We start from the raw sequence: 23,887 nt of genomic DNA, 5'->3' as shown, positions 1-23,887 counted from the left end.
ACAAGCACAGGCTGTTCAAGATAGAATACAGGCCTTGCGTCGTGAATCCCGCATCTGCTCCTTCTGTATCACCCTTGTGACGTGAGGAAAGACGCTAACTTCCCACACCTGAAATTCTCACCTGTACAATAGGATCACAATACCTACTCTCTGAGTGGCTGTGAGAACAGCATGACATGACATATAAGAAAGTGCCTCATGGAGAGCAGTTTCTCATTAAATGTTACGTCCTTCTTGAAAGTTCATTCTCATACTGAGATCAGACTTATAATGCACGACTCTGTTATTTTCAGGAGCTACACAGAATCGGTCTTACGTCTTTGTAACCTGCAACTGCCCTCTGAGCACAAGAATAAGGAAGGGAAGATCTTTTTTCAAATGCCAACTATCATATTCTTCCCACGGGATGGTTACAGTAACTGACTTAGAAAAGATCAATGGCAACCTTCGTTAGGAAAACTTACCTGGTCCCTGTGCCGGGTTGTCTAGTCCAGTAAACATTTACTAAGTGCTTGCAATGTGCCAGAAACCAGGCTAGTGGCTAGAGACTAACTACGAGACACAGTGCCTTTCCTGACAAGTCTACAATCTTCTGAGAAACAGACGCATACTAAGCGAAGATTGCACTACGCAGCGACACGCTAATAAGTTAGATACAAACCGCTAAGTGACTAAAACCACAAAGCACACGGGAGGCATTTGGGGTGGGTTCTCCACAGGTGGCAATTTTTAAAAACTCGGTCTTGAGAATATTCATCCACTCGGCAAACATGTACTAAGGACCGACTATGTGCTAGACATTATACTAGGTGCTGAGAATATAAAGGTGGGTGCAGGGGTGGGGTCGGGGGTCCCTACTCCCATGGAGTTTAGAGTCTAATTTATGATTATTCCAGTCCGATGGAATAGGTATTTTAGTAGACTCTAAGAAGACCAGCTTCAACTTTCCCACTTGCCACGTGAATGAGTAACCACTCTGGGGGGTTCCAGGACCCAGGCTAAGTTGGATACTTTGTAGTATGCCGACGTGATCTAAAATCCTAGAAATAAGCAAATAAAGAAAATAACTTTTTAAAGGCTTTCTTTCCCCTTCCCATGCTGCAAAGCTAAGCGTACAGTGTGAGTAATCTTTAGAATCTCAAATGGTGAAGACGAATGGCAAATGCTAAGCAAGACAGCCAACGTGGCCGTCTGTGATTTGATGGCAACGCTGTGGTGTGGCAGAATGAGTACGAGCTGTGCTGGAAATGCAGCCTCAGGGACAACGCGCGCCTGGGGAGTGCCAGGCGTGGAGTGTGGGCTCACGCGATGCAGGCTGCCTTTCTGCTTAGAGCCCTCCAGCCCTCGTCTGCTAATGACAGGACACATATTCTTCTGCACGGCCACCATCCCACTAGCCGTGGTAGTGGATGGGAAGGGGTGTTATTAACTCGACAGAATACTTTGCAAATCGACTGTTTTCAGGCCTTTGCCATCACATATCAATAAAACTCAGAGCTAAACACAGAAAAACCAAGTGCCTTGAATTTCTCTTCCTTTTGCTCCCCTCGACTTTAACCTTTCAAGAAATTTTTATTTGTATTCATCTAATTTCGTTCAAGACTCACCGGGGTATACACACTGAGACAGAGGATGTGTGTGTCTGGTTCACACTGTAGGAATTCAGTCGATCTCTGCTGAGTGGAAAGATGAATTAATGTATGGAAAGAAGGCACTAGCTCTTTCTGAGACGGGTGGATTGGTGGATTTAGCCAAAAAAAGCTAAGTACCTTGCCTGACTCGTACCATGTTCATAGCACAGGGGGGCCTAGGATCCAGGTTTCCCACACCCCCTGCCTTGGCGATTACGGCGACACCAGCCAGCCACATCTACAGCACCCAAACCTGAGAGAACTCAAGGCAGGCCGAGGTGGGAAAAAGCAGACACCGGGCCACCTCAGAGGAGTTTCACAACCTTTCCTTTCCCTCAGTCTCTGCTACTCTCATGAGACTCAGCCTTTGTGGATGAATCTGAGGCACCACTGCCAGCTTGCTAAGAACACTAGTAAACAGGACCACGTCCAGCTGTAAAGAACACAGAGCCGAGACACAGACACAGCCTTCCCCAAGTGAACAGCCAAATGGTGAAGCTGTCCACATGGCACTTATTTTCAGAACGTAATTCGCTGAGCTCCCAGCGTGCGCTCTGCCAGCGCAAAGGGGTGCAGCTCTCCGTCCCTGTCCCGCCAGCGGCCACAGTCAGGTGGGAGACTGCCGTGATGCTCAACAGGCCAGCTCTTGCCTCCCATGAGTTGCCCTAGTAACAGCTGACCTAAGTCTGCAAGGACAGACAGGAAACAGTCGGATGAGGGGGAGGAGCCCTCGAGGCCGAGGCTGCTACACGAGGAAAGTTCTGGACGCCCAAGAGGACGCAGCACATTTAGGGAATTATGAGAAGTGCAGCACGACCAGGACAAAGACTCAGCTCCTTCGGGGGCTGCAGACGACACCAAAGAAGTTGTCTGTGGCCCAGGGATCACTGCAAGTTCCAGAAACTGTGCAAAGAGGTGCTGAGCTCCTGGCAAGAGACCTCCATTAAAGGGAGACATGAAAAGCTACTGGTTCTGGCATTTTAGGCCTGTCACTGCTTCCCCCTTCTTTGACAACAGTTCATATACTCTTTCCTTAATACTTTCAATTACTAATACGAAACATCTATCCAGGACTCATCTTCCTCATTTACGTTATCCAGAGAGTTACAGTAAGAATCCCAGGGGTTCTGTATTCTTGGTAAAGATTCCGCCCTCCCCACCCCCTGCCGCCCATTTTCCATGGATGTATTTTCTTTCTCTGATGCTAAGTAAGTTTATGAACCATATCAAAGAGTTATGGAATGATAAATGGAAGAACTGATAATCCATTAATTAAAAAAATTGGGAATTTTTATTTTCTTCACTGAAAAGAATTTCCACTAAGAATCGGTATTCAGCAGCACAGCTTAAGAGGAAACGCTTAAGGGTAAAAACAGCTTGGTATATGTAGGCAACCGCTTTTTGAATGACTGAATCACTCAGAGGCAGCCTGGAGAGGACCGTGGCCGAATGCTACGCTACACGCCTGGGGGGCTTGCCCGCACGCCTCCTTGACCCTGGTCCTGAACCTCGCCACCACCCAAACTCATCTTCCATATCTGAGGTTTAAGTCATTTGACGAAAGAGGTTATTTCTTTCACATTTTCTGTGCCTCTGGTACCAAGTACTTATTTAGCACTCAATAAACGTTTGCTAAAGAGCTAAAGCAAGGTGAGGGATATCGGTCACAACACCCGACGCTATGTCTGGGTCACAGATCATCAGAACACCTCCACTTACATAATCTCCATAGGTCTCTTGTGTTGGGGGCGGCGGTGGAGGTCTGTACCCAGTTGGGGGGACGCCTCTTGCTCTGGGAGTGAGAAGTCCTCTTCCTCGACTCACTGGCCCTCGGGTGGAAAGGATTCCTCTGGAAGTCGGCGTCCCTCGCGGTACCCCGACTCCCACTGGCCGGGCTGCGACTCCTCCCCTTCCCCTGCAAGCAAGAGGGTCAAATTAGCAATACTCGTGGTATTCTCTAGCATTCCACTGTGCGCAGGCATTTATACCTCACAAAAATCGGTGTCCCGTAATTCTGTAAAAAGAAATAAGGAAACCACATGCCAAGTGAAAACTAAAAGCAAATGAGAAACAGGCACCTACCTAAAGGAAGGAAATTAAGTCATTTAGGCAGCTCGTCCAGCAACAATAAATATGGTAACATCAAAGAAACCCCAGGAGTCAGGGTCTGTCTGGGACACAGGATAGGAAACTGATGTCTGGGGAGGCTGCATCTACCGGGCACTCCTCCATCACGTCCTGCCAGGGTCACAGCCAACCCGCACTCCAACACTGTGACCTGGGCCTTACCTGGCTTGTCTACGGACAAGGAAACGGAGGCCTAAACAGATCTTAAGACTGTCTGAGAACACACAGCTGGCACACCCGGGACCAAAACATATCAGATTCCACGAGAGAGGGAATAAAATGAACCTTCCCAAAGAGTGTACCTACTACCTAGGGACTGAAAGCATCATTCTTAGGTTAAGTAAACACATGTATTTTCTGAAGTAGAATTCAACATATTCATGTATTTCTAACACAAAATATGAGACATCCAAGTCAGAGAGGAAGGCAGGAGGCAGAAGAGCCCAACATAAGGTAAAACTTGAGGAAGTATGCAAGTCCCACAAAGAAATGAGGACAGAAGTTCGGCTCCACCAGAAAATAAAGGCATAGCCTGACCCACCTCCTGTGGACAATGTCCTCCAAACAAGGAGAACCAAGCAGATAATGAGGCCGCCTACAGACCAGTTCTCTCTTCTTCTCTTGTTTGACTGGGATAGCAAATACACAGCTGAAAGCTCCAATTTCACAAACAACAGAGAAAACTAACAAAACCAAAAGCTGGTTCTTTGAAAGGATCAATAGAATTAATAAACCTCTAGACAGGCTAAACAAGAAAAAAACAACAATATCATAAATGAAAGAGGAGTCATCACTACTGACCTCAAGGACATTAAAAGATAAAAAAGGAAGATGATGAACAAGTCTAGGCCCACAAATTTGTTAACTCTGATGAACTGGACTAGTCCCTTGCAATATACAAACGACCAAATCTCCTACAAAGAGGATTAAATAATCTGAATAAACCTATGTGTATTAAAGAAATTTAATCAATAATTCATAATCTTCCAAAAAAAGAAAGCACCAGACCCCGAGGTTTCACTGGTGAATTCTATCAAATATTAAAGGAAGGAATGATATCAGTTTTCCACTCTCTTCCAGAAAATCAAATCAGAGGACACATTTCCTAACTCATTCTCTGAGGGTGGCCACCGGACGTGCCTCCTGAAAATTATTTCTACATTACTAGTCAGAGGCTGAGACTGGCCTGGGCCACCGGGGAAGACAGAAGTGACCGGCTTCCACTTGGTCTTGAGCCCTTATGGGGACCTGTCACAGGAGGTGCCTCCCAAGATGTTTCTTCTAAGTCCACCTGTGGAAGCCACAACTGGTCAAGTGGCTGGGAGACAGAGAGGCCGAGGAAGGGTGGCAGGGGGCTGAGCAAGGTGGTCTCTGACATCCCGAGGAAGAGACGTGTGGTCCAAGGGGAGGCGAAAGGCATTAAAGACATTATACAATGAAACAAACAAGCAAGCAGACCATCAATCAGTATCTCCCATGAACAAAGACACAGAAATCTTCAAAAACAGCAGCAAATTGAATTTAATAATGTATTAAACACGTCACGACCAAATGGGATTTGTTCCAGGTATGAAAGGCGGCTTCAGCATTAGTGAAGATCCATGTGACCAGCCTGCCAAGAAGGCTTACGAAGAAGAATCGTAAGGTCACATAAAGCAGAAAAGGCGTTTAATGAAATGCAACGTCGTTCATGATAAAAACTCGGCAAACTAGGAACGGAGGTAAATTTACTCAAGTTAAAAAAGAACATCTAGAAAAACCTACAACTAACTTCATATTGAACGGTGAGAGACTGAATGCTTTCCCCTTAAGACTGGGAACAAGGCAAGGATGCCCAGCCTTACCACTCCAATTAAAACTGTACTAGAAGCCCTACCTAATTCAACAGGACAAGAAAAGGAAATAAAGCTTTTAAGATTGCGCAGGAAGAAACAAAACTTTGTCTGCAGGTGACATTTCCATGTAAGAATTCCCAAAGAATCAACCAGGTCAAAACAAAACAAAGCAACCATACGAACAAACAATAAACGAGAACTAATAAGCACATGAAACAGGTCTTGGAATACGAAGTTAATAAGTCAACGGCTTTCCTACACAGCTGCAATGAATATCTGAAATCTGAAATTTTGAAATTAGTCACTAAAACCAACAAGATGCCCTTTGTTCAACAGGTGAACAGATAAGCAACCTGGGGTACATTCATATAATGGAATATGATTCAGCAACAAAAAGCAATGAGCTAATAGTGGTAAGTCATGTGAAGAGTATGTTCCCATGATATGATGTAATAAAAATAGCATTTTATTTTTTACCTCTGTGGTTTCTGTCCCCCAAACCTATAACCCTGGGCTAATCGTGAGAAAAATATTAGACAAATCCCAAACGAGGGACATCTTACCAAAAACCTGACTGGTACTTCTCAAAACTGTCAAAATCCATGACTTTCACCTTTAGGCAACTTGTGTTATCCCTTTTTTGAGCACTGTAAGTTAGATCTTTTTTGTGTGTGTTTTCCTACTAGGTCATAAAAATCGGTGCAGTAAAACTGGTGGTCTAGAGCAAGGACACTGGATTCAGATCGATTTCCTGACTGTACTTACTTACCTCTGCCTTCCAATTAACATTCAAACTAATCGAGAGTCTGAACTTCCCAAGACAGTCTCCTCAATTGTGAAATGGGACACAGAACCCATTTCTTAGTGTTATGGTGAAGGAAAAATGGCAGGACGTACACGGTATTCAGCCCATTGCCTACTCAATGTGTATCAGCAACTTAGATAAATTTCAACCTCTCTGAGCTGTACTGATAGACACTGTAATAGCTATAGTCTTACTTACCTTTTTATCTCTGGTATACATCTAGAAAAATCTTCAATGTGATTAGAGAAAAGAGTAGTTTCTACTTATGGTACATCTAACTCATCTGTGACATTTCAGTCAATCTGTGTGTATTCAAACTAAATAAGCCTCTGGCTTCTTTATCTAATACCCCATCTCTGCCGCCCAAGGTACTATATCGATCACAAAATATTCAGTATTTCGATAAATTCATGTCTTTTACCACACTGAAAGACATTATATTTAAGAAGCTCACCATTCTTTCTTATCATCATCGACATTGTTAGGTTATGTGCCCACTGGGTATATGGAATCATACTAAAGAATCCGTTACAGGATTTTTTTTTGTTTTGTTTTTTTGTTTTTTTGTTTTTTGTGGTACGTGGGCCTCTCACTGCTGTGGCCTCTCCCATTGCGGAGCACAGGCTCTGGACGCACAGGCTCAGCGGCCATGGCTCACGGGCCCAGCTGCTCCGCAGCATGTGGGATCTTCCCGGACCGGGTCATGAACCCGTGTCCCCTGCATCGGCAGGCGGACTCTCAACCACTGTGCCGCCAGGGAAGCCCCCGTTACAGGATTTTAGACAAGTCATTTGATACATGTAGCTTGGGATACTTGTCTACAAAAGACACTTTGAAGATTCGTTTTTAAGAGTTTCAAATCCCACGGGAATGGTGCCGAGCAGTGCGGTCTTAGTACTGCCGTTCAGTGGTCTCTGGGGAGAGGAAGGCACGACGCAGTGACAGGACAACGTGAAGGTCCCGCTGCACTGCCTCGTGCGCACTCAACGCCACAAATGAAGTTCCGGGTAGAGCTGAACAGCAGGGCTCATGACATGGGATGAGAACAGAAAAGTGTCTGCGAGATGACATTTATAACGACAATCAATGGGAACGTGCTTATTTTTCACTTGAAAAGTTGATTCAAATTGATAGGATTGGGTGCTACACCGCTCAGAACGGGGATAAGGGAAAAGCAGAAACGTAACACATCTGAGTAGAAAGTTTCATAAGCAAAGGGGTGTGACTGTAATGGTTCCTTCTGTTTGCATTTTTCGGCAGGGTGACCTTGGTTTCTGGTTTTGAAACTCAGATGTGAAAATAACTGAGAAAAGTTTTTTCCATGGAAAGAGTGCTTTGGATGATCAATAACTTCTTGCATTCAATTAGGAACTAATTATTCAGTTTATATATTAATAGGAGGTTTTAGGCGATGATGAAAAAGCATGTGATGTGGGTTCCAGCACACCCACACTCAATACACAAATCTAGTCCTGTCATCACTGGGCTGCTGAGCCTTGGTTTTCCCATCGACAAGTCCAGTTAATAACATCTAGCTCTTGCAGAACAGTTGTGAGGTTTCCAACTACATCAAGTGCCTAAGCTAAAACAGGTGCTCAGCAAGTGGTAATTACCATGTGGACTTCTACCTGGACTCTGTCCTGAACGCTGTCCTTCTGGCTGCTAACCGAAGGGTGAGGAGAGAGAGGAGACAGAAGGTACAACTCGCATTTGTGCTCATCTCATCCATTCAGCGGCAGCACATTTATGTACATTTCATACATGTAGCAACAGTGATGCAGTGTGGTACAGAGTAAGGGTATATATACCACATTGTTTGGCCTTTGTCTATATATATTTTTTTTTGTGGTACGCGGGCCTCTCACTGTTGTGGCCTCTCCCGTTGCGGAGCACAGGCTCCGGACGCGCAGGCTCAGCGGCCATGGCTCACGGGCCCAGCCGCTCCGCGGCACGTGGGATCCTCCCGGACCGGGGCACGAACCCGCGTCCGCTGCATCGGCAGGGGGACTCTCAACCACTGCGTCACCAGGGAAGCCCTGTCTATATATTTTATGAGAAGCAAAAGTATATGACAAAACAATGAATTTCGTGGAATTAGCTCAAGCTAGCTCCAGCATTATCAGCTGGGTGACCATGGGAAACACAGGGGATGCCTGGGCCTCAGGAAGAGAAAGGCCTACAGCTGATCACAGAGCGGGTGCCTGCCGGATCCAGTGTCAAGGTCTAGCCGGTCTCACAGTAAGAATAAGCTTTCCAAGAGATCCATCCGAGGATCCATGCTTGATGCACTAATGGACTGAGGGCTAATTTATTTTCCTATAGGATCCCTAAGACTTGTGACAACTTTCTTTCACCTCTCTGAAAGCTTAATCACTGAGATATTTTTTTTTTCTTGACAGAGGTTGACAAGGGAACGAGAAGTTGGACAGAAGGGAAAGGCAAACGCAGCCTATGGTCATAATCCCTCAGAACAAACGTAAGAAGCCATCGGGGCTGATGGAGACTAGAGGTTCTGAACAGAGGACTCTGGCAGCTCTCTCTCTCACCACCTTTACAGATCATCTGAAACGCGTGCTAGGGCCGTGCTTCTCCTCTCACACGTTTTTGTGCACGCACATCACCTGGGGCCTGGTTTCGGGGCAGAGTCTGCATCAGTACATCTAGGCTGGGGACTGAGACTCTGCATTTCAAGTGCTGCTGTGGGTAGCTTGGATCCAGAGGTTATAGACTTGTTATGAAACCGGTCGGTTATCTCTTTTCTTTATTCTGCGAACCATCCAACCTTCAATGCAATTAAAAAAAAAAAAAAGACTAAGTGTTACGTTATCCTACATTGTACACAGTCTGTAAGAAATCCAATGCAATCTGTTTCTTCTCTAACAAGTTACAAACTGGTTACTAGTAAAACTGTTGACCACATAAGACAGTGTGAGAGAGTCCACCCTCTTAAAAGTACAAGAAACTTACCGTTTCATCCAGGGACGTAGCCCCTGAAAAGAGACAGCTCGCTCCGTACTCTGAAGCCTGTCACTGTCTTCCAATTCTGATTGTTAGCGTGTTTTTACTTTTTTTCCTTATAAACAAAAATAGCAAAAACCTTTATCATTTCTAAGTATCAGCCTTACTTCTGCCTTCTGGGACTATGCCACACAAGTCTTCTTCCTCTGTGATGACGGTGAAATTGATAATAAAGGAGTGAAGAAGAGATGTGCAATTTGCCCAAGGACTGATCAAATATCTGTGCTACAGGAATTCTATTTTTAGTGAGGGATCATTTTGAGTAATCAGAAAAGGAATCATGCATGCCACAGTCTGGGCTCCGATGGGACATTTAAAAAATTAAGTAGGATATGGATTAATGTGTGCTGAACGTCCTATCTCCATTTTACAGACGAAGAAACTAGGCTTAGAGAGGGAAGTTCCCTGAGACCACGCAGCCGGGAGGGGCTGGGGGTGACTCTGATGTTCCCATAGCCACACCCTAACTCCAGGCAGATGGCCCCATTTTTCCTGCTTTCAAGCCTCTGCCCCTCTGCGCAGGATGACTTCCCTCTGGCACTACCCTGCCTTATTACTTTACCTTCATCCTAAGTGTGTTTGTACCCACGCTCCCCATTCAGGATGATCTGTGCTATCGTTTCTGCTTCCGCTTCACTTTTCCTCATAACCCTCGTGCTCTGTTCCAGCCATTCTGCCATAACTACTTGTTTCTCTGACTTTCCTCTTAAAAATCCCAGAATGGCAGGACAATGACTTGGTCATCATCTCTGCAACTTCAATTTGTCAGAGAAAGAGCTCAGGAAAATGTGTGACATTAAATGACCTAACACCAGAAACTGACTGATGGCCAAAGAGGAAAAAAATTGATTAAAACTTCTGAAGAGCCAGGGTGGGGAGGGGAGGGGACACCCACTGCACAGGAAACACTCACTGGGCTCCTTCCACCCTCCAGGGCTGCAGCCTGACAGCGGCGCTTGCTTGACATTATTCTAGGAAAAGTCAGTTGGCCTGATGGGTATCCAAGCCTTCCTTCAGCCGGCACTGGAGTCGACAGGAGGACCGGGAACCCACACCCGGCTTCGGGCTGCGCGGATGCACCGTAAGCAGGAGAACCGTGCTCAGCGGCTTTTCTCACGTGTCTGTTCCAGGCTGCACTTAAGTTACAAGTTCTTGTCAGAAGTTTTCTCGCTGTTTGGCACATTCTTTGCCCCAGTTATTGCCTTCCCAAAGCCTATTAAGGTGATTTTAAAAGAAAGCACACGTTTTTCTCCTTTTGCCTCCCCTTAATCAACTCCAGCGTGGCTGCACTAACACACACTCAGAGAGCACGTGGACCCAAGGGAGTGAATGCTGAGGACTGAGGGGCAGTCCGGGTCTTACGGCAGGAGAAGCAGAGAAGCTCGTGTCCAAGAAAAGTCCTCCAGTGTCTGCGCGGGGCACGTGTGTGGTCAACCACTGTCAGGGTTTTAAGAAAGGCACGGACAGCAGACACAGGGTTGGAAGGAAGGAGAGGAGAGTGACTGTTCTGACAGGTCAGGTGGTACAAGGTCCTCAGAAGGTAAATCCAGGAGGCAATCATATAGTTCACATAACATCCCAAATTAATGGGTTTTTAAAATTGGAAATCCTTATAATTTTGGCTAGTAGAAAAAGAAATACCATTTTCCTATATCCAGCCTTTCCTTAATGATAAAGAAGGACTTTTTAATAGAGATTGGTAGAATAATATAAATCATATCATATGCTGGTGAAATATTTATGGCCCATATATTAACTATTCAGCTTTCCCGATAACATTTCTCACATACTGCAGAGAAGAATGGATCATTTTCTGTCATTAAAACAATCTTTAGCGTCTATGATACTATGCATAATCCGTTTTAAAAAGAGAATAGGTACCATGTGAAAATCTGTGTGGATGAGAAAATGAGAGTGACCGAGTCCCAGCTGATCCCCTGGTTTGGGGAAGTCACGTGCTCTGCCCAACAGGCAGAGCAACTGTGGCTACCTAATATGTATCACAGCAGCGGCTGAGATGCCGGTTTTACAAAGATATGACGTCGCTGAAATCAGTGGGGCGTGACCTAGTGTTAAAACAATAAATGATTAACTTAAGCTGATAGCTCGTGCAGTGTCTGGAAGCTGCCGGCCACTGCAGTGGTCCCACGAAAATTGAAACTCTCCACGGCAGCCCCGTGAGTGTGAGGCAGCATCCCAGCACCCTGGCATACAGTCTGGGAAGTGCAATCGTAAGATCTAACATGGGGTTGCAGTCCAAGAAAAGAAGAGATAAGGGGAAGGCAAACTCTTTAAAGGAACTGTAGCTGAAAATTGTCCCCATCTGATGAAAGCTGATAAAAGCTGCGTGAATGGGTCAGCCTCATGTCCTAGGTTGAAACAAAACCACCACGTTCGGCACCCAATGCTGGTGAATGCGTACTTACTACTCAGAAAGACAGGCTTCATCTGCTTTGTTCACTTTTTCTTCCTGCTCTTTCTGGTAACACATGCAGGGAGAGAACACTGCCTGCTACTTGGGGAAAGGGCCAGATGGGCCAGACAAGGCCAGTGGAGAAGCAAGACAGAACTAGCCAGCTGTTCTGAAGAGGGGAAAGGAAGGGAGCATCCTTGAGGTCTCAAAACTGTCCAGCCCAGACGACCAGGGCAGCAGGCAGTATATGCGGTGGAGACCCTACGGGGAAAACCACAGAGCTAAACAGAGAGTTTGCCTGGAGTGGCGTCAGTCCTAATCTTCCCTGATGTGTTCTCTGCTGGGGTCCGCGTGAGGAGTTAGGGAGGTGACGTACCACAGGGCTGCACAGGGCAGAACGGAAGTAAAGAAACTTCCTTATCTCCTAAGTTAAAAAGGAGTAAGTTTAGTCCTCTCATTTGAAACTGAATGAAAAGGTTTTATTAAAATACTTATTTCTGCCTTCTGCAGGATTTACTTTTAGATCATTTACATCTTTCAGCAGAAAGCTACCCTGAAGTGATACCAGTGGGGAACACTCATGAAGATTCCAGTAATGACCTGTTCTGCTGTGAAATTCTAAAGTGGTGCTGTCCATGTGACCATTCCCGAAAAGCTAATCCCCTGGTAATCTAGTCACGTGACAGACAAGAACTACACGAACAAAAAATGTTGTAAATGGTCAACACTTGATCAGAAGAGTCTAAAGAATTTGCGACTGTATTGTATTCACTCAACGTGTATTTACTGAGTGATTCCTATATGCCAAACATTAGGGACACAAGTGCCCTTAAGGTTTTAACGTAATACTGAGGGGTAACCAATGAAAAAGTGAACAAGTCAGAAAGGTAAATTCAGTTTGATAAGTGCCACCATGTAACCAAGAAGGGTGCTGTGGGCCGGCTTCTGGGTTATGGGGGCGGCCACTTCAAACAAGGCAACCAGCAAAGGCTTCTCTGACATGGTGCCTGTGTGTGTTGAGAACAGGATGCTGAGGGGCAGGCAGGCAACTGCAGACAGGCCTTCCAAGGAGGAGGAGTGAAGGCAAAGGACAGGGAAAGGAACGAGCTCGGCCTGTTCAAGGAACAGAAGGGAGACCAGTCTGGCTGGAGTGCAGGGTGGAAAAGGTGATCAAAGAAAAATAGGTTTAAGGCTTATTTCAGAGCTAAAATCAAAATGACCTACTGAGGGACTGAGTGTAGCGAGGATCTACCTATGACCGTCCAGTGGTCCCAGGACTAGAAAGCGCTAGGCTGCAACAAGTGCATTTGCCTTTTGTTTTATGACTGTTTTTAGCCATTTAGATGCTGTGAATTCTAAAACCATATTTTCCTCCGCTTTGGCCACTAGAAAGCTCAAAGCATAATCTGAAGACCAATTTTGCCAACCCTACAAAATAACATGTACCTTTTTGTGTATTAATCTCACCCTTAGGATTTTTGTAATTTTCTATCCTAATTATTTTCCATATTAATTTATTTTTCTTCTGGTAGACGGACATTAACTTAGCAAGTTACTATATGTGATCTGATGAGAAAAAGTAGCAAAAATATGTCTTTTCATCGTAGTTTGTATTAATTGTGCTGTAATATAAGAAAAGTGACAGAATGAAAGTTCTATGGAAAAACTGCAAGAGGAGAATGAGTGGAAGAAAAAAAAAAAAAAGATTCTGGATAAAAACGGAAGGGAAGGATCAAAGAGAGGGAGAGGCATGGTTTCTGGAAGCAGACTGCCTGCATTCCAGCCGGGCTCTAAAAATCCCCAGCTGAGTGACTGGAGCAAGTAACTGACTCCTCTGGCCTTGGTTTCCTCATCGGTGAAATGGTGACTTTAGCAAAACAGTGCCCGCCTCACAGGGCTGTTATGAGGCTTAACCTAGTTAATATCTGTGATGTGCTCGGAAAGCACTCAGTCAGTAGTAGGCACAATGTGAGTGTCTGTTAAAGTAAGTTTCAGTTCGGGATGTAAAGACAAGTAGGACTTAAACAGGTGAGAGAGTTAGAGAGCGGAACCACAGACTTGCAGACACAGGAGCAGTGTGAGCAAAGGTTTGGAAGGGCAGAGCACACCCTTTAACCCAGTGGTGGTGTCGGGGGGAGGCAGGTGCTAAAGCAGGAAACCTGGCAAAGTAATGAACAAAGACCAACTGGGAGAGAGGTCTTAAGAAAAAGAACAGAAGGGCAACTGAATGCCTCTTAGAGGAACATGAATTTCACACTGTACAAAACAGAGTATTTGAACGATCTGGTGCCATGCCAGCCCACAATCACATGGAGGGAAGAAGGCGGTGCCTGGCTCCTTGGCACGTGGGGAGCAGAAGTGCTCCGTGTCAGGTGCTGGATCAGCACGAACCAGCCATTGCTCCACAAGCGAACCACTGGGTCTGAAGCGTGACCTGAACGGTATTTCCATCCCAAAATACCCACTACCAAGGCAACGGAAAAGCTTAAAATGGCAAGCAGGGTATAGGCTGTCACCAAGAGGAATAATTTTTCATCTGGGCAGATGGAGGTATCTCTCCAGATACTACACTCCCTCAAAACAGAAAGTTTCTGCTTTCCTTGTCGATTCACAACATAACATTTTCAACTCAACTGAAAATGAGACAACTAGATTAGAAATTATCTTCAGTAAAAATGGAAGGCCTGGTCTAAGGAACAGGGCATCCCCTAAATGATGGCACTGCACGTGCTCTATTATCTCTATCCAAGGGATGTACCTGGTCTAAGGAACAGGGCATCCCCTAAATGATGGCACTGCACGTGCTCTATTATCTATATTCTCTATCCAAGGGATATTCATTCTGTGAATGTTGCCTGATTTAGAGAAAAGGGCCTTTGCAGATGTGACATTAGGTCGAGAATCCTGAGATGGAAACACTACCCTGGATCACCCAGGTGGACTCTAAATACAATCCCACGTATCCCTATGTGAGGGAGGCAACTGGAGATGCGAGAAGGCAGCGCTAAGAAGGAGAGAGAGCAGAGTGCTATGGCCTCAAGTCAAGGACCGCCTACAGGCACCAGAAGCTGGGAGGGTCACCACGACGATTCCCCCCTACAGCCTCCAAGGGGGAGAGCGGTCAGTACCTTGATTTTAGCCTAGTAAAGCTGATTTCAGACATTTGCCTCCAGAGCTATGACCAATTTCTATTGCTTAAAGCCACCAAATTTGTGGTAATTCATTGTAACAGCCACTGGAAACGAATATAGCAAATATGTAATTTCCTATGATTGCAAGTAAATTATTTAACAGGAGAAATGGAAATGATAGAGATTTACCGTTTACTGAACAGCTACATAAATTATTTCATTAAATCATCATCAGCAATCCTATTATTATTAGCCTGTTTTTTACAGAGAAAACCCACCTGGTACCATGCCCAGATCTGTGTTCCTTTTACATTGCAATGACACCTGTCTGCAACTGCTCTGACAGCGTGTCGATCGGCACTCAGCAGGGGGACTCGCTTTTTATTCCTCCAAAGGAACTTGGATAAATGGAAGAAACCTATTTTAAATTATTTCATGCAAAACTCTACCTGAAAAAATATATACAGTCACCAGTGAAAAAAAGTCTGTGTTACTAACTTCCACTGAGTTCTTCTGGGGGCAAAAATGCAAAAGTTAAAAATAATTTTCAAATAAGTTTGAGAGTCACGTCTCAATTTATAGTTTGCTTCAACTGACTTACGAATTCATTAACATATTTTTCATGATAAAAGCAGTCATGATTCCGAGACAGAAATAAAAATTCGGTGTGCCTGGACAAGCTTCGGAGTTTCAGATACCACAGAGCATTTACACGGCACAAAAGGACAACAAGCATCGGGACACTCACCTGGTACCTGACACTGCTCAACACTGGAGGTGCGGCAACGAACTAGCCTGGTACTGTCTGCGCTCACTGGGAAAACACAAGCTTCCACTATCTCCATTTGTGCATCAAAGCTACGACTTACATTCCAAGAATTAGGGGATTAATAACGCGAGGGTGATTAAATAAACTGATCTACAGTCATTAGCTAGTAAGTGGTACAGGTTACATTTAAGCCCAGGAATACCTCGGTCCACAGTGAATCCTCTTAATACGACACCATATATTGCCTGAATGTATTCCTATAGGCTTTGTACCAATACACCGGTTAAAAAAGGAAACATTAAAACTGTTGCCATGGTACCCTATTCTAACAACAAAAAGGTGAGTCAATTAATCACACCTACCTGGTTATTGCTGGGGTTGGTACACCTCTTGTACGCAAGGTAGGTTTCCCTCGAACAACCGGCACATCTGCGTTTTCTGAACCACCATTCAAATATGTCAATTCCTGGAGCTGTGCTTGCCTGATTTCATCATTATAGTCCTACACAAAAGACAAAAGATAACAAAGAATTCAGGACAAGAAGCAAATAATTTTTAATAGGAAAAAAAAAAGGTAAGGAAAATAGTTAAATTCCTAAAAGAAGACTTGAGTTTGTTGAAATGAAAATTTACCAATAAATTGTTGTAAAAAGAAAAAAAAAAACAGTATTCTCCCCCTAAACTAGACTTTTCTACAGTCAGCCATATCTCCTTCTGCTGTGCATACTTTCCAAGTGAAATATTTATAATAAAATTAAAATGGCACGTAACTGATATATGGGCATTATTATTTACAACTCAATCAACTAGTAGTTACGGAGAGCCTAGTTTAGCCAGAACTATCTAAAGAAAGAAGAACAAAGTTGGAAGACTGGTATGAACTCATTTCAAAACTTACTATAAAGCTATAGTAATGGAGAATATATGGTACTGCCTTAAAAGATAGACATAGAGATCAATGAAATAGAATTGAGAGCCCAGTTATCCATTATAGTCAATTGATTTTCAAATAGTCTCTAACAAATGGTGCTGTAACAAATAAATATCCCCATCAAAAAAATAAGATGGGCCCTTTACTTTCTGCCATACACAAAAATTATATCAAAATGGATCAGAGACCTAAATGTAAGAGCTAAAACTGTAAAACTCTTGAAAGAAAACGTGAAAGTAAATCTTCATGATCCTATAGTACATAATGATTTCTTAGCTAAGATACCAAAAGCACAAATGAAAAAACAGTCAAATTGGACCAAGTTAAAGTTTAAAACTATTGTGCCACAAAAACACCATCAAAAAAGTGAAAATACAGCCCACAAAATAGAAGAAAATATTTTGAAATCCTATTACCTGATAAGCAACTTGTATTCATAATACATGAAGAACTCTCACAGCTCAATAATAAAAGGACACACAACCTAATTTTGAAAGGATAAAGGATTTGAATAGGCATTTCTCTCTAAGAAAAACAGAAAGTAAGCCCAAGAAAAGAAGCTCGACATTACTAATTATTATGGAAATGCAAACAAAAACCACGATGAAATACCACGAACATACTCCCTAGCATAGCAGTAATCAAAGAGATAAGCAATATCAAGTGTTGGTAAGATTGCAGAGATACTGAAACCCTTACAACTTTCTGGTGGCAGTGTAAAATGGTCCAGCCACTTCGGAAAACCACGTAGTAGCTCCTCAAAAATGCTGAACAAAGAGTTACCGTGCATAGCAGTAATCAAAGAGATAAGCAATATCAAGTGTTGGTAAGATTGCAGAGATATTGAAACCCTTACAACTTTCTGGTGGCAATGTAAAATGGTCCAGCCACTTCGGAAAACCACGTAGTAGCTCCTCAAAAATGCTGAACAAAGAGCATCTGCCATATGACCTGGCAAATCCATTCCTAGGTAATACCCAAGAAAATGAAAACATATATTCATGCAAAAATGTGTGCATGAATGTTTACAGCAGCATTATTCATAATAGTATAAAGGATTTGAATAGGCATTTCTCTCTAAGAAAAACAGAAAGTAAGCCCAAGAAAAGAAGCTCGACATTATTAATTATTATGGAAATGCAAACAAAAACCACAATGAAATACCACGAACATACTCCCTAGCATAGCAGTAATCAAAGAGATAAGCAATATCAAGTGTTGGTAAGATTGCAGAGATATTGAAACCCTTACAACTTTCTGGTGGCAGTGTAAAATGGTCCAGCCACTTCGGAAAACCACGTAGTAGCTCCTCAAAAATGCTGAACAAAGAGTTACCGTATGACCTGGCAAATCCATTCCTAGGTAATACCCAAGAAAATGAAAACATATATTCATGCAAAAATGTGTGCATGAATGTTCACAGCGGCATTATTCATAATAGCCCCAAAGTAGAAACAACCCAAAGTCCTCAACTGATGAGTGGACATATAAAATGTGGTGTGCATGAATGTTTACAGCAGCATTATTCATAATAGCCCCAAAGTAGAAACAACCCCAAAGTCCTCAACTGATGAGTGGACATATAAAATGTGGTATATTGTAAAATGGAATATTATCCAGCAATAAAAAGCAACTTGAATGAATCTTGATAACAGTATGTTAAGTGAAAGAAGTCAGGGCAAAAGACTACACATACTGTACGTGTTTTATATGAAATGTCAAAAAAACCCAGGGAAATCTAGAGAGAGAAATTAGTGGCGATGTAAGACAGAGGAGCGTGAGAAGGTAGGCGAGCCAAGTGGGAGGGACTGCTAATGGCTATGGAGTTCCTTTGGGGGATGATAAAAATCTAAACCAGTTGGTAGTCATGGTTACAAAACTGTGACTATACAATAATCCAGTGAACTGTATACCTTATGGGTAAACTGTATGGTATCTGAATTCCATCTCCATAAAAGCTGTGTAAAAAGAACAAAAACTAATTAGTGGTTGCCGAAGGTGGGAGAAGAATGGGGAGTGACGGCTGTTGGTTACAAGGTTCATTTTGGGAGGTAATACAAATGGCCCAGCTGAGATTAGGGGGACAGCTGCAGAACTCTGCGGATATACTAAAAGGCACTGAACTGTATACTTTATATGAGTGAATTTTATGCCGTGTGATTTATATCTCAATAAAGATATTAAAAGGAAAAAACAACACACTGGAGGCAGAAACACCAGATGGAAGCACTTAAGTAATCCCAGTACGTGGTAAAGATGGCCTGGAGTAGGGAAGTGGCAGGAAGGATGGTGACAGGTAGATATGGAGTTATTTATAATGCCTAATTTTATTAGAAATGGTAAAATATTGGATATGGGGGTATATGAGCAAAGTCAAGAAGTTTGACTGGTTTCTGGAAGATAAGGAGAGTAACAAAGTGACATCATGATTTAATCAACTTCGTACAGGTCGAGTCTGCAATGGTCTATAGCACACAAAAATTGAGCTGTTGTAGAGCAATCAGACACAGGAACTAGAAATTCAGAAGTTAAAGATATGGATACAGAAGTGGGAAGGAAGGCCCCACACATTACAGAGAAGGGTGTGTCATCACAGCTGGCCCTTGGCAGGCTCCTGGCAGATAACCTCTGAATCCGTGGTGGGTTCTGCCTACTAACAGTATGCTCCTTACCATTTTACTAAAAACGTGTGATTAATAAGTTATTTTTAAAGCACATTCTAAATAAAATGTGCTACCTAAACGCTGAATATTGGCCCTGTTGAAAAGTGTTAGGAGGCAGGACATAAAATTGTATGTGGTTAAAAATTGATTCATGGGAAAAGAAGATAACTGAGGCCCTATTCAAAAATACAGTTAAAAATTTAAAAAGAAAAGCATTGCTCTAAGTAAAGTTAGGTGATTTACAATGGTGCCACAAAAACTAGAATTAAAGCCTATTTTAAACATCATCTGTGTAAGAGTACATTACAGCAGATAGTGTAGTTAGGAGGGGGAAAAAAAAACCCAAAAAGCAAAAAAACGGAATCTGAGTCAATCGCATCTGAGGTTAAGCCTGAATCTACCAATCGGGCTGACCAGCTATGTGATTTTAGACAACTTCTTTACATGTGAGGTAACTGTTTCTTCTGATGTCACATAGACACTATTGACATACACACTGTAGTTACAATTTTATTGGTCTTTGAAATAATGTTTTTAGATCAGCAGGGAAACCAAATCACATATGGTAGCTTATAGATTAAATTATTTTTACAATTTTACATTTTAAACTAGTCACTAGTAAATCATCACTTCAACTCCCCGCCTGAAAAGTGAACCTATTATAACATTAACACCAACACTGTCACCAATTGTGAAGAGTAGAAAATTGATTAGAATTCTAATTAAATGTGTGTAAATGGGATTTCTCTAGCCAGTAAGTTTAGGATCTATCTAAATGTGTTAGCCTGGAGAATAGGAAAAAAGTCTTAAAATAAAATCATTAAAAGTAATTTATTAAAAATTCAGTGGGTTCTCTAACTAGCCAGAGATGTACTCTTCAGACATATTTGCCCAAATATGCTAATATTTATGTCCAAGGTTAATCCTGGGATCACTGTTTGAATTATAATCTATAAGAAGTAAGTGTCCATTATTTGAAGACTAATTAAATTCTGGAACACGCATATAATGAAATATTATGCAGACACGAAAAAGGATGAAGTGAAACTTTACATATGCTCGTACGGATAGAGATCCAAAACAACCTAAGTTTAAAAAAAAAAAAAATGAAAGGTTATGAGAGAGCACAGGACTTTCAGGATAACTAAGCAAGGAGCTCAGCAAAGCCTTTCCATAAAAAGCAACAATAAAAGCTGACCAAACAGTTAAAAACGACCGCTTCAGGACTCTGGAAAGGAGAGTGGGAGTCTGTGGCAATCTTGTGCTCCCACCCCTCCTCCCCAGCCCAGATGACGCAGAAGTTCCACTAGGATGGGGAAAGCCGTGAAAACCAGTGACGGATGTTCACCTGATTCTGAAGAAAGTGTGAAATGACTCCATGCCCGGCAGCGCTGTCAACATCAGTAGCAATTCTGATAGCAAATGAATAGAGAAGGCCAGTCAATCAGCAAGCCGAATAATCACGTTCTGGGTGGGGCAAGCAACAAACAGACTGGCCAATTAGCCAGAAATGTAACAGCCAGGGAGAGGCTCGATAAGCTCTCTGCACGTCTCCGGCTGAATGGAGGGCTATGCACACGCACAGCAGAGAACGGGAGAAAGCTAAAGTGCCCCGCACCTCCTCGCCTGACAGTGCGTCTGTGTATGTACAAAGGAGACACAAGGATTCCTGGCAGAAAGGAGAAGCCAGGGCAGACTGGAAAACTGAGTAGCCTTTGGATGTGCTCCCCAGTGCACACCCAGTTCCATCAGCAGACGGGGGAACCTTACTGACACAGGTGTTTGAGCACACCCTCTGACCAATCATTGGCTGATCTCTCAGCAATGCTGACCCAGAGAAAAATCCTAGCAGGCCAGGCTTCAAAATAAAAGTGAGAAGGAAAACAATTAACAAAACTTTAAACCATGAAGGAGACAGACTTTGCAGATTTAGTCCAACTAAATTATTAAAGAAAAAAAAAAAAACCTGCAACAATAACCCTCTGGGAATAAAGTGAATCAGAATCCGATTTACTACAATACATTACTTAAAATGTGGTGTTCTCAACAAAAACCTAAGAGACAAGCGCAGAAACAGGAAAACGTCACCTATACCCAGGGCAGGAAGAAACTGCCTAGGAGAGGGCCCAAATCTGGACCAGCAAAAAAAAAGAGGTTAAAAAAACCCACAATAACTACAATGTAAAGTTAATCAGAGGAGCTCAACAGCAGATTTAAGATGGCAGAAGAATGAATCAGTGGACTTGAAGTTAATTAAAAGTATTCAGTCTGAAAAACACAGAGAAAAATGGATGAAGAAAAATGAGTCTCAGAGATCCGTGGGGCACCATCAAATGTACCAACATACATATAATGGGAATCCAGGGGTTGGGGGTGGTGGAGGAGGAAGAGAAAGGCAGAGAAATTTTAAAGAAACAATGGTTGAAAACTACCCACACATTTGAAGAAAAACACAAGCCCACATATTCACGTATTCGCTTGAGATAAACATGTACGCCACAGTCAAATAGTGGAAAATCAAAGATAAAAAGAAGGTCTGAGCAACAGCAAGAGAAAAACAACAGATTACACACAAAACGACAAAACAATTAATGACTCTTCACATCAAAAATAGTAGAGGCCAGAAAACAGAAGAAGGGCCTCCTACCACATAAAAGAAAAAACCATCGACCAAGAATTATACACAGGTATACTTTGGAGGTATTGCAGATTTGGTTCCGGACCACCGCAATAAGGCAAATATTGAAAGAAAGCCAGTTATACGAATTTTTTAGTTTCCCAGTGCATATAAAAGTTACGGTTAACACTACACTGTAGTCTATTAGTGTGCAATACCATTATGTCTTAAAAAAAAAAGTACTCACCTTAATTAAAAAATACTGCTAAAAGATCTAACCATTATTTGAGCCTTCAGTTGAGTTACAGTAGTAACATCAAAGATCACTGATCACCATAACAGATATAAAATTAGTAAAAACATTTGAGATACTGTGAGAATTACCAAAACGTGGCACAGAGACATGACGTGAACAAATGCTATTGGAAAAATGATGCCAACAGACTTGCCTGACACAGGGTTGCCACAAACCTTCAATTTGTTAAAAAAAACAACAACAAAACAAACACAGTATCTCTGATGCACAATAAAGTGAAGCGCAATAAAAAGAGGTACGTTTGTAAACTAAGCTTCAGGATACAGGTGGAATAAAGACACGCCGAGAAAAAAACTTTTTTTGCTAGCAGACCTATGTTACAAAAAAGACTAAAGGAAGTCCTTCAGGCTGAAAACAAGTAACACCATATGTCAACTCTATCCGCATAAAGAAACAAAGAGCACCAGAAATGCCAGATGTGTGCTTTAATAGAAACGTCTATAAAAATACTGTACTACAAGCCAATATCCCTCATGATTATAGATGTAATAATCATTAAACTATTAGGGTTTTTTATATGTTTCCAGCAACATATAAAAGGGATTACATATCACGACCAAGTAGAGTTTCACCTGGGACTGCAAAGCTGGCCTGACATCTGAAATCACAAATGCAATACGCCGTTATTAACAGAATGAAGAAGAAAAGCCACGTGAGGGGCTCAATGGACCGAAGAGCAGTTAGCACAGCCCAACACCCATTTGTGACTAAAACAAACCAACAAAACCAAACCTCTTACCACCAGGCACAGAAGAGAACTTCTTCAACATGATAAAGGGCAGCAAAAGAAACCCCACAGTTAACATCACACTTCACGGTAAAAGACTGAAAACTAGGAAAGGGTGTCTATCCTCACTGCTACTCAACAATGCACTGAAAGTTCTAGTCAGTGTAATAAGGAAGAAAATAAAATTAAATAAAAAATTAAAGGCATCAGATATGCAAGGAAGAAGTAAAGCTTTCTTTATTCACAGATCACATGATTCTGTATGTAGAAAATCCTGATAATCCCATTAAACACACACACACTGAAACCAATAAACACATTCAGCAAAGTCACAAGGTACAAACAAGATCAACTGCATTTCTATACACAAGTAACCACCTGAAAATGAAATTTAAAAAAAAACAATTCCGTTCACAATAACATCAAAAAGTATATAATACTTAGAAATAAATGTAACAAAAGAAATGCAAGCCCGGTATCCTGAAAACTATAAAACACTGCTGAGAAAAAATTTTAATATCTCTTTTAAAAATGGAGAGACATTTCGTGTTCATGGACAAGAAGGTGCAATATTGTTAGGACGGAAAATTACCCCCAAACTGACTTATAAGTTCAACGCACTATCAAAAGCCTAGCAAGGTTTTTTTTTTTTTTTTTTGGTAGAAATTGACAAGCTGAATGTAAAATATACATAAAAATGCGAAGGAGCCAGAATAGCCAAAACAATTTTGAAAAAGAAGAACAAAGTTGCAGAACTTACACAACCTGGATTTCAAAATTTGTTATAAGGCTGAAGTAATTAAGAGTATGGTACTGGCATAAGGACAGGTATATAAATCAATGGAACAGAACTGAGAATTCTGAAATAAATTCATACATTTATATTCGGTTAATCTTCAACAAC

General features: G+C 42.4%; 1 protein-coding gene across 3 annotated transcripts in view; it reads right to left on the bottom strand.

Annotated features, from left to right (window-relative positions):
• KHDRBS3 (KH RNA binding domain containing, signal transduction associated 3) overlaps positions 1–23,887 on the bottom strand; it is a 155,425-nt gene that overhangs the window by 50,978 nt on the left and 80,560 nt on the right. For all 3 annotated transcript variants that reach the window (XM_024741261.1, XM_024741263.1, XM_024741262.1), the window contains 2 exons: positions 16,092–16,231; positions 3,351–3,546 (listed from right to left, as the gene is read on the bottom strand). In XM_024741261.1, coding sequence (XP_024597029.1) covers positions 3,351–3,546; positions 16,092–16,231 — 336 coding nt within the window. The remainder of the gene's footprint in view (positions 1–3,350; positions 3,547–16,091; positions 16,232–23,887) is intronic.

This window comes from Neophocaena asiaeorientalis, unplaced genomic scaffold, assembly GCF_003031525.2.
Source record: "Neophocaena asiaeorientalis asiaeorientalis breed wild unplaced genomic scaffold, Neophocaena_asiaeorientalis_V1.1 scaffold177, whole genome shotgun sequence".
Classification (NCBI taxonomy): domain Eukaryota; kingdom Metazoa; phylum Chordata; class Mammalia; order Artiodactyla; family Phocoenidae; genus Neophocaena; species Neophocaena asiaeorientalis.
The sequence above is the reverse complement of the archived record's forward strand: the minus strand, read 5'-3'. Positions and strand labels throughout refer to the sequence as shown.